This window comes from Trachurus japonicus, chromosome 6, assembly GCF_045865225.1.
Source record: "Trachurus japonicus isolate A0001 chromosome 6, Traja_1.0".
Taxonomy (NCBI): Eukaryota; Metazoa; Chordata; class Actinopteri; order Carangiformes; family Carangidae; genus Trachurus; species Trachurus japonicus.
In genome coordinates, this window is record NC_140912.1 from 2,083,457 (window position 1) to 2,098,986 (window position 15,530).

Consider the following 15,530-nt stretch of genomic DNA (forward strand, 5'->3'; position numbering starts at 1 on the left):
GCTTACGCACATTTTTTTTTTACCAGACTCCCACACCCAGAGTAAAGACCGTCACGCCCAGCCCTGCCTTTTGTTCTCAGGTAGTTTTTCTCAAATGACAAACAGACCAACTGACACAATAGCAACAGTCGTTCCCCAACATGCTCCAAAAAACAGATCCAAAACCCATTAGCACACTGGAAGCATCACATCTCATCACATCTCCGGCTTCTGTCTCACAAGAATTTTTATTCAGTTGTCTATCATTCTTGTTTTATCAATGCAGGAGCCATGTGGAAGGTGTGTTTATCTGCATGAGATTGGCCTTGAATCACTTCAGTTGAGCCTTTCACACATTTTCCTATTGCAGTACTTTACTCTCTGGCCTGTCTTATTTCACTGGAGCTGCAGTGGACGGGATGAACAGATCAGACCAGACCAGACAAGTACAAACCGTACAGACAGGTCAGGTCACACCGGACCTGCAGAGACGGTGACAGATGAGAAACACATATGTGTCGTCTTGCTGCTGACATACCTCTATCTTGTCCGTCTTGGCGTCCCCCCAGTAGAGTTTCCCTGCTGCGTAGTCTATTGCCAGTCCGTTGGGCCAGCCCAGGGAGCTGTTGAGCAGGACCGCCCGGTCCGTTCCGTCCAGGTTGGCCCGCTCGATCTTAGGATGTTCACCCCAATCAGTCCAGTACATGAAGCTGAAGAGAGACGGAGGCAGCTGGAGTTAGACGGACGTGAAACGTTTTATACATTCACCAACTAATACATTCAGATGGTTTGTTTTTACATTTTGAAGCTGATTTTACTTGTTATTGATATTTCAGAAGCTCAAGTCCAGTGAAATCACATCAGTGGTACAAAGTGGTCTGGAACATTTATGGTCACACATCTCAGAGACTGAACTGTGACTTCAGCTCTATATACCATACCGAGGACATATTATCTTTCTGTTTTTGTTGGTCATTCATTGCAGTCATAGAAGGGAGAGAGAGAGAGAAGACGATCACTGTGCCATCTGATGCATCATTAGGACAGCAGACTGCTTGTTCAGAGGTTCAACAGGGAGCTGGTTTGGGATGAACTGGATTAAAAAGGGCCGACTCTCTGAGTTGTTTAGGTTCAGCAACACTGGGGAATTGAACAACTTTGAGATGTTATATTGTGATAATTAAATCTGCGGCTGTCAAAATAAGATGTTATTTTTGATTAAATAATCACAGAACAAATAATAAAATTTAAAAAGTTGATAATTCTCGTTCCATGTTGCCCTTCGACCTGCGTCAGAGAAACTGTTCTTGCCTCAGTGGCTTTGTGACATGATGGAGGCAGATGAGCAGACGATACTTTGCGCCATAAATTGATTATTTACATTTTAAAAAACACCCAGATGGAGCTGTTGATAGGAGCACCGATTGCAAGACATTTAGATACAAATTGAGCTTGTCTACCTGTGACATGTGACTAATGCCCTTGAAGAATGTATTGCAATACACTGCGGACCAGTGGTAGGACAGGACATCTTTTGACACAAATTCATTGTGTTGACTGGGGATCACTGGCTTTCAGTAAACAATCACAGTTTCCTCAGTGTTGCTGCACACTTCACTGACAGGAAGTGGAAACTTAAGTCCATAAATATTTCAGAATACTTTCAAGGCAAAAAAGTATGTGTGTGATTAATCAAAATGTATTCATCACACAGCATGTAATGAATTAGATAACCTTTAATTGCTTCACAGCTCTAATTAATTGATAATTTGTCTTATCCATTTCCAGTCTGAGACCCTTCAAAGCTGTAGCAAATCCATGGCAACGCTCATTATTCTGGGAGGGAGAGGGTCTAACGAGGGTCAGGATGTGTTTGAGCATTTTTTTTGGTGGATGTATCGATCAGCGTTACAGTGAACTACAAGGTGAACTCTCCCCAGGCCAGGGAAGGGACACACACACACAGACACACTCTACCACCTACCCATTAACAGGGTCCAGGACGATGGCTCTGGGTTCATCAAGATTCTCGGAAATCAGAATTTTCCGGGATGTTCCGTTCAGTCTGGTTACCTGGAAAAGCACAGGACGGCAAAATACAACACTCAAGAATCACAGCGTGCTGGTTTTCTTTGTAAAGCTGCGCTAGGGAGGCTCTGATTGGTCAGACAGGTGGAGTGAATTTTAATGAACCCTAAAGAAAAGTCTCAGCCCTACCTCGATCCGATCGGTGCCGGTGTCGGTCCAGTACAGGTTTCTGGCCACCCAGTCCACAGCTATACCATCAGGGTGGTTGATTTCCGTGGTAACCAGTATCATGGCATTGCTGCCATCGATGTGGGAGCGCCGGATGGCCCGGACCTCATCGTCTGTCCAATAGACGTAACCCTCCACCGGGTCGTAGTCAATGGCGATGGCATGGCGAATGTCATCAACCTGTATGAGCAGAGGAACAATTAGTACATTATGGAGTCTGAGTATGTGTGTGTGTATGTGTGTGTACATGTGTGCGCCTCTACCTGAAGGACGATGTCTGTGAAGTCCGGCAGGTCCAGGGAGATCCTCCGCAGGTCAGTCCGTCTCGCCAGCAGCAGAACCTGTTCTGCTCCTAAAAGAACCACAACAGTTACATGATGAATCAGCAGAGACGGAAAACTCACAGTGAGAAAGTTCAACTAGCTCTGAGACAACGGCTTTTTAATCTCTTAAAGGGACAACGAGGAGTTTTGGAAATGCAAAGCGTTTTCACAGTACATTTATGAGCCTCCGTGCGCACCGTGAAATTCTTTGACTGGCGCAAGACAGACTCATGTTTTCATTCATCAAGAATTAAAGTCAGAGCTTCGAAGACAATCAGATACTGTCGTAGTTCCAACCATGAACGGCGATTCGGCGGCGTTATTCTCATGACTCGCCGGGCAGTGTCCGCGAAACCGAAAGTAAGGAAACGCTGGTCGGCTCGCCCAGCATTTCCGCCACCACTAATAATAACAAAATAACGATAGAGACAAAACGATATATTTATCGAAAATGGGCCCATGAACAAGTGTGGGTAACGTAGATTCATCCACAAAGACTTTTTTATTGTCGCGGAATTTTTCGTTCTGCTGATGGAGAAACTCCTCGTTGTCCCTTTAACTGAATGATCCTTCAAATATGGCTCAAACACTTGTATAATATATATATATATATATATCGCATAAGATTTTACTGTTTAACAATAAATAATTTAGCCTCAGTGAAACACTGAAGTAAACCATTAGACATTAATGATAAATAACTACAAAAAGGGCAAGAGCCTATTATCAATTATTCCCGTGAAAGACCCCATCAGCCTATCAGTGTTGTGTGGAGCAAACCTATCTAACAACAAACTGAATGAACACAACACTAATGTTATTTTTCTCCAGTGGATCAACCAACACATGGACACACACTGTTTCTCAATTAAACCCAGACTGTTTGCAGTTCGCCTGCAAAGACTGAAGGCACAAAAAAGGGTTCACATCAGTTCCTATCAGCCTTCACACACAATGATATAATACTGATATGTCTGAGAAAGACTCAAAATAAACAATTAAATCAGCCAGACAATAAATGGGTGAGGCCTTGATGTGAACCGACAGTGTTGGTTTTTACTTCTCCAGCCTTACAGAAGTCTTTTTCTGCTCTCATCACATTCGTTTCTACAACATGCGATGTTCATCTTTCTATCTGCTCAAACATCAGTCCAACTTTATCGCCAAGAACAGTAATTCTTGGGTGATGTGGTGTTGTGCACATGAAGCAGTCAAACATGATAAATTAAGTCAAAATTCAAGCAAGATGCAGCAGATTTTTGACTCCATCCATTCCACACTGATGTTTCAGTTTTAAAATAATCTCTCTTGCCACATTTATTCCTGGCGTCCACACTCCTCCAAACCTGCAACTAACCAACTGCAGAGGACAATCTGCTTCCTGTTTACACTGGCTCACACACACCCAATATACGCAGATGGTCATGTGATGTGATAAATCTACAGTGTGGATAGAGATCATGGTCATATTAAAAAATGAAGAGCCAGCATCATGATCATGTCTTGTCTTTCAAACTCTACACACAGTTATATGTGCTGTCTAGTACACTGCTTGGGAAAATAAGCCTGACAACTGGTACTTAACAAAGCTGTGTGCAGGATAAAAGGTCATTCTGTGCATTTAAGTGTAAAAATCACATCTAACATGACACCACCAACCACAGCCTAGAGCGTGGCAATGAATCGACACCAATTTATGTCTCACAAAGATGCAACTAAGTAACTTTGCACAATTTTGAGACGCCTTCACAAAAAAACAACTGATGATGCAGAACCTGATGAAACGCAGACAGCAGGAAATGTTCAAACAGTTCAGTCGGGGATCAGATAAACTATAATTCTCCTGGTGTTTACACTGAGTGTCAGCCCAACGGTTGAGGTTTGAGTCCATAACCCACAGTATTATCTGGATGGTCCAATACAAATATCTATATACAAAGCACAGAACCTCTTAATGGCGTAATGATGAGATGACAGGATATGTAGTGCTGTTGAGTCATTATAAAACAGTCAGCGTTTAACAAAACCCACTGAAAATCCCCAGAATTAACTCGTGATGAAGACCTGGGGGAGGGAGATTTTTTTTTTCTCTCAGGACTGAATGAAGCAACGAATAAAACACCACATGTAGTTTTCTTTTCCACACATCTGTCACATACCTTAAAGGGATAGTTCAACATTTTGGCAAATTGGCCCATTGCCATAATCCCTTTAGTTTTAGGAGTAGGTTTGTTACCTTCATTTGTTGTTGCAAGCTATTTTTAGAACGGTGGAGCAGAGCGTTCAGAGCTACGCTACGGAGGCTAATGGGATTTCTTGGTTTCCATCATCAAACTTATCAAATACACAATCCAACAACTCCAAAACGCTCTGGTGGACAAGTTGTGACCTGCACATTCACCACGCTATGAGAGAAACCAAGAAATCCCATGAGCCTCCGTAGCATAGCTCTGAGCAGCTTGCGGCTCTGCTCCGCCGTTCTAAAAACAGCTTGCATCGACAATTAAAGGTAGCAAACCTACTGCTATGACTATAGGGATTATGGCAATGGGCCAATTTGCCAAAATGTTGAACTATCCCTTTAACATCAAAGATCATTTATGAACAGCGCCAGAGCTTCGGTCATTCAGATGTCAGAGCCGAAGAGCCACAAACTACACAACAGGGCTGAACAATACAAAAAAAAAAAACTATTGTGATTATTTTGATGGAGATGAGTCACAATTTCAGTTGGAGCCATTGTTTGTTCCATTTCATTCAGACAGGACAAAAATAAAAAATGATTTTTGTTGGCTCTCGGTACCAAATAGTTTCTTATACTATACTTAAAGAAAGACACTGTCCGCATTACTGAACTACAATAAATCAAAAAAGCTTTTAGAAGATTTTATTTTTTGTCTGTACTATGTATTTTCTCATGTGCTTTGTCTACAAAACAATATGAACATGAATGAAACATTTAATATAATTATTCATGCCCCACTGGAAAAAAAAAGATTTAAGTATTCTATTTATCTATAATGCCACCTGGATGTAAAAAGCAAAAAAACAAAACAAAAAAACATTTACTTTCACGTCACTGAAAAAATTAGATGTGAAATTAGATTTTTTTTGTCCCCTAATGTTCCTTTACATCTGTGTCTGTGGTCTCAATTGTGGTCTGTTGTGGCACATTTTACCTTCATCAGCACAGAGCAGATTGGATATTGTGATTGTAATCAAATGTTGATTAACTGTGCAACCCTATTTGCACAGCAGCTACAGTTATGTTTGTTGTTTTCCACATTGCCGTGCATCACGTATCGTATATAATGAACATCCTGTGTTTGACATGGGAGTTTTGTGCAGGTGTGGTGGAGCAACACTGCCGCTCAGGTCTTTGAAGACAAGCCCTGCTGGAGAACAACACAATCAAAGGTGCAGTGCTACTCAGAGCATCTTGACTTAAAAGGGATTGTGAACTTATTGAAACCTCAAATCTCAGACTCCTCTGCCGTTCAGTCAGTACCAGACGTTTTTTCCTCCCGCTGGGAAAATTGTACATTTCTCCAAAGCTCGTGTGATTAAAGTATAGATATCAAGGCTTCATCCAGGAGATCCAAGTCTGAGTGCTTGGTATCTGGATTAGAGCCAAACCGCCAAAACCAAACCCCTCAGTCCAATATCAATCTATCTGTTTTGAAAAAGATTTGGAGCCGCAGCCCGGCTCTGCTCTCATCGCTCTCCACCTCTCCTCCTCGCTGCAACCCGTCTGCAAACAAAGGGCTCTGCCGTCCTCGGGGATCCTCCACTGTGTTTGGCTGTTGATTCGGATTTAACAGGAGCCAAACTCACCTCATGGGAGACAATTAACTGTTTCTCTTTGTCTCTCACACCTCTGACTGTGAAGAGTGCACATTTAAAGCAGTTCAAAGTGTCTCTCTCTGTCAATTGCCCTGTCAGCTTTCTCTATCTTATCTTTGTCTCATTTTTCACATTTATTTGCTGCAATCTTAAGACAAAGACAAAGCATTATCTGTGTTATTGTGTGTGCTGCAATAGTATATCCTGCCTGCAAGCTCAAATTCTCCAGTTGATGACCTCAGATTGATATCAAAAACACTTTGGGTCCAGTCTTTATTCCTGAGTCCATTTTAAGTAAGTTATATTATAATCAAATATAACTAGAAATGAAACAATTACTGGTTTCACTCTATACCAGTGGTCCCCAACCACCGGGCCGCGGACCGGTACCGGTCCGTGGATCATTTGGTACCGGGCCGCAGAAAGATGAAATGAAAATGAAAAAAAAAAAATGAAATCGTTTGTTTCGTCTATTTCACACTTCCGGTCGTTTTATTTTGAAAATGTTGCCACTTCCGTTTGTGCATCGGCCGGTGCTGCGCAATTGACAGGCAATTGACAGGCAATTGACAGGCAGGCACAAACGTAAAAGAGTGAAAAACACACGTCGCCGGGCCGGGAAAAACTCAATAATGAGACGACAGAAGACCCGACGCTTTCCAACAAGAAGAAAGCTGTTCTAAAAGAAAAAACACGAGTCCTGTTTAAATTACAGGTTCATTGCAACAGGTGATTCACATGCTCCAAGCTCCGCAATGTGTGTGCGGGACCCGGCCGGCTCTCTGCCGCTTCATCACTTCACAGAAAACTTCTCTCCCTGCATTCTGGATTTAAGCAGAATATCCTGAGATCACCACAAAAGCACGGAAAACCTGCTTCCATTACAAACATATTACGTTTGTGAAACGGAGTTTTTTGCAGCTTCAGCAGCAAAACGAGATGACAGAGTAGACTGGTAGACAGGAACTGAGATGACAGACGGAGCATCACCCCCGGATGACTGATATTATTATTGTGATACTATATTATGGTGAGTTGTAACAAAGAACGTAAACGTAAGAGAAAACTAGGCTATGTGAACGTGTAGTCCTGTTAATACAGTAGGCCTACATGTAATGTAAACAGGAGAACGTACGCTACCCCCCCCGAAGAGAACGGCCGCCCCCCCCCCCCCCGCCGGGCCGCGGTAAAATTTTCCACCGGTGACCGGTCCGCGGAGATAAAAAGGTTGGGGACCGCTGCTCTATACCACAGTAAAAATGATAGTATTCCCATTTAACCGACCCCGTATTTACCATGGCTAATTACTGTGGTTAATTTGACTCATGTTAGTTTGTGTTCAGCACCAATCAGCAACAGTCTCCCAGTTCCTGAACGTAGAGTGAGAGTTAGCATTAACACAACCATTAACACTGTGTCAGCTACCGCTAGCCACACGCCAACAAACAACAGAAACATAAAAATGCAAACTATGCCAACTGTTCTGATCCATCTGCTGGTCTCTGGTTCTGGTCTCCACAGACCCCTCATCTGAGTCTGGGCTTAAACCTTGATACTCTGCTGTTTTACCTGGAGCCAGCCAGTGGTGGGCAGAGCTACAGTAAAGGCCTGATTAAGATATCTCAATCAGGAAGGAAGTAACAGTGGACGAGCTTCAGAACCATTTTTTTCTACTTTTTATGTGTAAAATATGATTTAACAACATGCCTGGAGAAAATGCAGTTATTGATACCAACACACTGACTTCACTGTTGGGTATGGTCAACCAGGAAACACCAATCACACAACCTACCAGGCTGAGACAGCAGCTCTCACCTCTCACAGGGAACAAAGCTCTTGCACTACCACAAACAATTGGTGGAGGAGGTACAGTACATATACAATCCAGAAACTGTGTCTGTTTTCTTTTTTTTTTTTTAGTTTGAGCTCCCCTCCATCAACACAATGTAACTACTCCACCTCTCTGTTCTCAAAATGTCTCCATTTGTTTCTGTTTTAGTCATTATTTGCTAATTCATAACACACAGCAATCAACCGTTGGAGTATTGATTGCTACTGTGTTGAAATCAATGGAAATGTCTCATTAATAATAACGATCACAAGAACATTTCTATCTCTCATTTCACCTGCACTGTCAAAACCAATCAAAATCTGGCATCTTCGTGCCCCAGCACCAATCAGATCAGACGCTGCGAGCTGCTCCATCATCAGCTGAGTCTGGGAGTGGAGGATAAATGATGGGACAGAGGGAGAGAGAAGGAGGGAAAGCGTCTGTGATTCCCCTCCTCTCTTCGCTTGACTTCATCCTGAGACACTTAAAGACCTCTGACAAACAGTCTCTCTCTCTCTCTCTTACACACACACACACACACACACGCACACACACACGAGCACGCGCTCTGCTGCCAGGGCAATGACAAACGCCTTCAATTTAACCAGCCAAGCAAAACAAATTAGAAGCATGGACACAAAGACACACACACACAGACACACACACACACACACATACACACTACAGGCTGACACAATAGAGCGTTGTTTTTTATTGTCAACAGTGGCTAAGTGATTGGTTGGCATGCTTCATTCAAATTTAATACATTCACACAACTCAGACTCACAGACAGGCGCGCTCTAACACACTGTTGTGTTTCTGCAGAATAAGGCTCTATTGTTTCAGCATCGTGGGAATCAACATGGCAGCTGGTCAATGTGTGTCCCGCTCTCCAAGCAGAGAGGTCAGACTCACTTTTACTTGTTTTCAGGCAGATACACGGTGCTGCATCACTGAACACACCCAAAGACAATGGTGATGGAGATTAGCAACAGTCAACACTAAAGTCCAACCGATGCCGGGATTGTTTTTTAACAGGGTGTGTCAGATCTGAGCGTGTCACTCTAGTTAAGCTGGTGGCAGTGTCTTGTCTCTTTATCAAATTGGAGATTTAGTTTTGCACAATTGCACAAAAAAACAACCAAAAACCTTGAGTCAACTAAAAAAAAAACACCTAAAAGTTTTTTAATGGCAGGGAAGAGGGGATGATTAAATGACTTTCGAGACCAACACTGACTACATCTGCAAAACGACCACTCAGAGACTGTTCCTCTTGAGGACTGACGGATTTAAACCAGCCGAGGAATTATTGTTCAGCTTAACCAACAGATCCCTGGCTTGAATGATCTCAGCCATGTTTATCATGTCAGAGCCAAGCAGAGACCCCCATTCCCCTGTCACTGTAGTGTTGTTTTGGACTCCTGCTGTTAAGGAGGAAGCACTCTCTCCTCAGGAGCCAAATCAAACAGTTGTTCTGTCAGCTGTTGGGTTTTTTTTTTTTTTTAACATGTTGACCAGGTTGTGATTGTAGTTCACAAATACTAATGGATACCTAGTGTTTATAAATATATTGAGAATGAGATAATGAGGCTGGATTTGTAACTTCAAAATCACATTTAATATGATGTCTCATTTAGTGTGTCTGTTTGTACTCATACTGTTGTAAACAGGATCCATACCTGGCTTGCACGTCTTTCCATCTGGTTTGAGCTGGACACCAGTCGGACAGGCACAGCTGTAGAAAGGTTGGACTGGAGAGAGGAGGCAGAGATGACTGCAGCCTCCATTATTGTCACTACAGGGAGTCTGGACTGCAGAGACATCAACGGGAAGACCAGAGAGAGACAGAGACAGACAAATGGAAAAGACACTATGATTAGCTTCTCAGAACAGGTGGAAATGAGACTAGTGAGGATATGAATAAGATTTTACCTCTTGGAAAATACAAAATAAAACAATTAAAGCAATAACTGCATGTAAACCCCAGGCTTTTCAAATGCTAAACACAACCTGTTGTTTGTATATGTTTTTATCACTTACTGTACGGCTGTCTGTAGGACTCCAGGACCTGGATGTCCATGGGCGAGTAAATCCCACTGAGGATCTCTCTGGCTTTGTCTCCACTGTGTTTGTTGCAGGCGTGAATGGAGCGGGTCTGCCAGTCGGTCCAGTACAAGGTCTCCTCAGACAGCGTCAGGGCAAAGGGATGGGTGAGGGTGCCCTCCACCACGGTTTCACTGCAGCACAAAACAAAAAGCATCTTTAGAATGAGTGAGGGGCTGGTTGAGAGTTTGTTTTTTTCCAATTTCTATACTAGAGCATTCTTACTTATAGCTCTACAGTACCTACAGTGCATATCATGTTACACTGCAGCTGTAGACTCAGACAAGACTAAACTTCCCTTCGTTCTGATGGGAAGATAATGAAGTGAAAACATTCTACATCAAGTGCACATTTAAACAGATATTGGATTGTTTTAGTCGCACCTTTTTCCGGTTGCCTAGCATTACTCTGTGTGCACCGACGGGCCTCAATAATAATACTAAGAAGGAGAGAAGCAAGGAAGATGCTGTGGGAGCATCAGACGCCAGGCACAGAGCGACACAGGGACCTGCTTTCAGGTCTACTTTCCATTTACTCTCCATGCATGCAGTTTGCCATTATCATGTTCTCTCTGAAAGCCCCATTACAACCTTTAAAGGGATAGTTCAACATTTTGGTAAACTGGCCCATTGCCATAATCCCTATAGTTTTAGGAGTAGGTTTGTTACCTATAATTGTCGGTGTAAGCTGAACGGTGAGCAGAGCGGTGAGCTGCTCAGAGCTACGCTATGGAGACTAATGGGATTTCTTGGTTTCCCTCATCAAATACACAATCCAACAACTCCAAAACGCTCTGGTGGACAAGTTGTGACCTGCACATTCACCACGCTATGAGATAATAACGGAACGTTATGAGACGGAGTTGTTTTGGAGGCAAATTCTGACTGCCCTCGACAGGAACGCGCATCAGCGGTTTTGCCTCGAAAACAACTCTGTCTCTTAACGTTCTGTTACTGTATTATCTCATAGCATGGTGGATGTGCAGGTCACAACTTGTCCACCAGAGCGTTTTGGAGTTGTTGGATTGTGTATTTCATGAGTTTGATGAGGGAAACCAAGAAATCCCATGAGCCTCCTTAGCGTAGCTCTGAGCAGCTCACGGCTCTGCTCCGCCGTTCTAAAACTAGCTTGCACCAACAAATAAAGGTAACAAACCTACTGCTATGACTATAGGGATTATGGCAACGGGCCAATTTGCTAAGCAAGAATAAGCGATTCTGAATGAAAAGGTGGTCCAACCAGATACTGGGTTTTGACTTTGTTTTCTTCTATTGATAAAAGCAGCCAGATGTCAAAACACATGCAGCAATTCAAGGGATTTTCACCTAAATAAAAGAGAATAAAACAGTGACTGTCCAGATTCAGAGCGAAGCCCCCAGCACAGGTTTACTTGGAGACACCCACAAAACACGCAATCGCAAATAAATGGTCCCATCAACAGAAACAGTCTTGTGGCTGCATTTGTGTTACTGCCGGTTGAACTGGAGTAAAGTCAATACAATCAAGAGCCTTGAGAAAATATCTGTAAGTGATTTTCAAGAAAAAAAACACTGAAAAACAAAAGAGAAAAGTAAAGATTTTGACATGTAGTCCTGATGGAGGCACTAAAGAATCCGTTTGGAAAACCATCAGGAATGCTCCTCAAAGGACGACCATGAATATGGAGATCACATTCCACTGTGATGTGATTTTTACCAAGTTATACCTCGACAACACATTGGAGTTTTCTTTAGTCGTCATTAAAACAACACATTAAGAGGCTCAGTAAAGGTATGTTCTCTGTTCTCAGGGCCAAACAGTTCCATATAGCACAATCGTTAGAGCGGAGGAGGGAGCAGCTCTTTCCCTGAAACACACTTTAGAATCACTTAAAAGAAAATGAACTCACACAAATGCACATCGGCACAAGATCAAAGGAGGCGCGTATTTAGAAAATCAACACAGCAGAAACTGGTTTTCATCAATCACCATTTTTTGTCCTCAGTGTGTGTGTGTGTGTGTGTGTGTTGTAGGAGCAGAGGTGCCTGCCAGCAGTGGTTAAGAGGGAAAAACCAAAGAACAAATTTAAACAACTCCAGATTTCAAAGCCCTGCTCAGCTTGTGTGTGTATGTGTGTGAGTGTGTGTGTGTGTGTGTACGTGTACAAGTGAACGAATTAATTAGCAAACAGGCAAATTACTTCATCACTGAAGCTGTCAGGTACAATCAGACTAAAGCCTCCCCACCTAATTGAGAACATGTCTCCACTGTGACTTTATAACCATCAACACAACACCATGTCGTGTCTACCTTCAACACAATGAGCGTGGTGGTGGCGGTGGTTACACAAAAGCGCTGCAATGAGCAGCCTGAAGCTAGGAGAAGCAGAGCTGTCGTGTCCGGGCCGTGTGCTGGCCGCCATAGGAATGAAGCTGCAGGGCCTGCAGAGTTTACAACATTTTTCCAAAAGCATCAAGCATTTCCACTAAATGTTGGCTTGGGTTCAATCCAACCTCTCCACCATATTGTAACAATTGTAGAGAAACGCTATAGGTAACATTACACTTGCAACAGTCTCCAGGAGAACAGCTGCCTTTACAGTTATTCCTGACTCGGTGAGTAACATGAGTGTGAATAAAGACTGAGAGTGTGACAGGGAGAGAGAGAGAGAGAGAGAGAGAGACATGAAGAGGGTGAATGACACGGAACAAAGGTGACACTGGGTGGATGTGACCTGTGGATGCTGTCGTACATGGAAGGCAACACAATTCCCAGTGACTCCTGATGGGAGTATGAGCATGGTTCACATTCAGAGCTGGAGCCTGTGTAGCTACTGCTCCATCCTGTCTTAATTAATGTAACCCAGTGTTTTTTAACCTTGGGGTCGGGACCCCACATGAGGTCGCCTGAAATTCAAATGGGGTCGCCTGAAATGTCTAGTAATTGATTTTTAAAAAATGGCTGATAAAAATATTTTTTAAACTAATTATTATTCTTTTTTAAATTATGATTAAAAACACCACACACACTCTTAAACAACTGTATTCTATACTTTCACTTTCTCAAATATAAATGGTGTTCAAATAAAATGCTGCATATAAAAATATCTGAGCTAGCGCATCTTGATTGACAGGGTCGCCAGAGATTTGTGAAGACAAAATGGGGTCACGAGCCAAAAAAGGTTGGGAACCACTGATGTAACCCATCACATCTCTCTCCTTCTCTGTGACAGCTGATGTTTCACCTGTGTGGCCTTTTGGAACATACCGTATGAAGAGGTATCTTATGACGAGTTTTACTGGCGTCCCATGTACAACAGTGGGTTTTGAGCGAGTCTTTTTTTTTTCTGCAATAATGTCAAGACTGTCAAGGTTGGCTTTGTTTGGCAACAGAGGTGGAGAGACACTGACTCAATGTCCCTGTGTGGGAATGTAAGTAAAAGTAGCTAACTTGGGTTTGATTCCACCGGTGCCCCTTTGCTGCATGTCATCCCCCCTCTCTCTGTCTCCCAATTTCCTGTCCCTCAACTGTCCTATCAATTAAAGGCCCCCAAAGCCCCCAAAATATAGCTAAGGAGCAAACTATTTGTCTGGTTTAACACACTGAACTTTCTTATCTTCAAAGTAAGATTGTGTCAAGCATCTAAAATGTTATCTAGTTCATAACTTTTACCACAAGATGGAGTTTAACCAACTAATGTTAGCTGATTTCTCCCATAAACCTGAAGTTACAGTTTAGCTAGCTATGTTGGCTTGTCTTTTCAGTATTGCTATAGATTGCAGTGAGACCAAGGAGGATAATTTGTTGTAGAGACTCAATTTGACATCAATACTAAGTTTATTTATTTATTTTATATTATAGTTATTTTAGTGTGGTGGTTCAGTCAGTCTTTCTTTAATTGAGAAAGGGGAGACAGGACAGCACAGATTAGATCCTCACAAGGAGTCCATGGAGAAAGGAAGGAGTTCCAGGAAGGAGCTTAACTTTTAAACAATAAATCAATATTTAAGTACCACATTGTGTGCGGTGGAACTCCTTCCTTTCTCCTCAGTCTTTCTTTAATATTTATTTTCATTAAAGACACCATGTTTGGTTTTACTCTGGAAATCAGGACTTTCATTTGTTGGGTAATTGATGTCGTAGTAATGGTTTAGTCATACTCTGGCTGAACATGTCTGACTGTGCTGTAGTGAAGACACTTTTTACATAAATGAGTTTGTTTCAAGCACCTTAACGTTGAGGACAATCTAGAAAGGAATTTAAAATAACTATAGTGTAGCCATCAGTTGTACTGTAGATATTATTTCTGTTTCTCAGAAAGAAAATATGTCTATTTCTCTTGTGCTTCCAGATTCATGTTTCGTAGTGGTTAGGGTTAAGTTCCTGTGGCACTTTGAGTGGAATTTCAACTATGCAGAAATGTTCAATAAACTATTGTGAAATTATTTTACAAATGGTTTGGATTTCGGTGCAAAAAAAAAAAGCACAGTTATATATGCAGTCTGAAACTGATGTAGAAATGAGACTTTCACTGTCAGTGTTTGTCCTCAACAGGCGTCCGTCTGGAGAGGCACCAAGAAAATGATGGAGAAAGGCTGGCTGGATGAAGAGAGAAAGAAAGATAAGGTTTGGAGAGAGAGGCGGCAGCTGGATAGACTAAAGGAGAGAAGGAAAGAATGAGCTGTAAGAGAGATGCACTGGGAGTGTGTGTGAAGCCGTGTGTGTTTTGACTGGGGCCTCCATACCACAGTTATGTTTGTGTTGGATAACGCTCCCATGCTCTCTCTCTCTCTCTCTCTCTCTCTCTCTCTCTCTCTCTCTCTCTCTCTCTCTCTCTCTCGCTACTTTTCTTTCATTCTGTCGGTACAGCAATTTCCCTCTTCCTCTCCCCCCTTTCTCTGTCAGAAAGAAGCAGATTGAAACTCTAAGACATTTCCTGCTGATCTTTGAAAGTTTCAATAGAGGCTTTGGTACTAATGAAACCTCCTAGTGGAGGACAGTTTGGAGCGATGGCCTCAAAATATCCTGACTGTCATCACAATTTGGTACACAGGACTCACTTGACACTATAGACACTATGGAAGTTTCTCACATGACATCGGAGTGACCTCCTCTTGCTCAATTTTGGAAAAGTACTTGTTGTGTACAACTGTACAAATGTACAACATTTCCTCACTTAAGGCTCCACAATGTCAGAAATGTGTAATACTTGCAGA

At 42.5% G+C, this 15,530-nt stretch overlaps 1 protein-coding gene across 1 annotated transcript in view; it reads right to left on the reverse strand.

Moving 5' to 3' along the window:
• lrp5 (low density lipoprotein receptor-related protein 5) overlaps positions 1–15,530 on the reverse strand; it is a 75,324-nt gene that overhangs the window by 41,682 nt on the left and 18,112 nt on the right. The window contains exons 6-11 of the mRNA XM_085778261.1: positions 10,273–10,469; positions 9,912–10,043; positions 2,499–2,587; positions 2,197–2,415; positions 1,964–2,052; positions 518–689 (exon numbers count right to left, since the gene is read on the reverse strand). Coding sequence (XP_085634387.1) covers positions 518–689; positions 1,964–2,052; positions 2,197–2,415; positions 2,499–2,587; positions 9,912–10,043; positions 10,273–10,469 — 898 coding nt within the window. The remainder of the gene's footprint in view (positions 1–517; positions 690–1,963; positions 2,053–2,196; positions 2,416–2,498; positions 2,588–9,911; positions 10,044–10,272; positions 10,470–15,530) is intronic.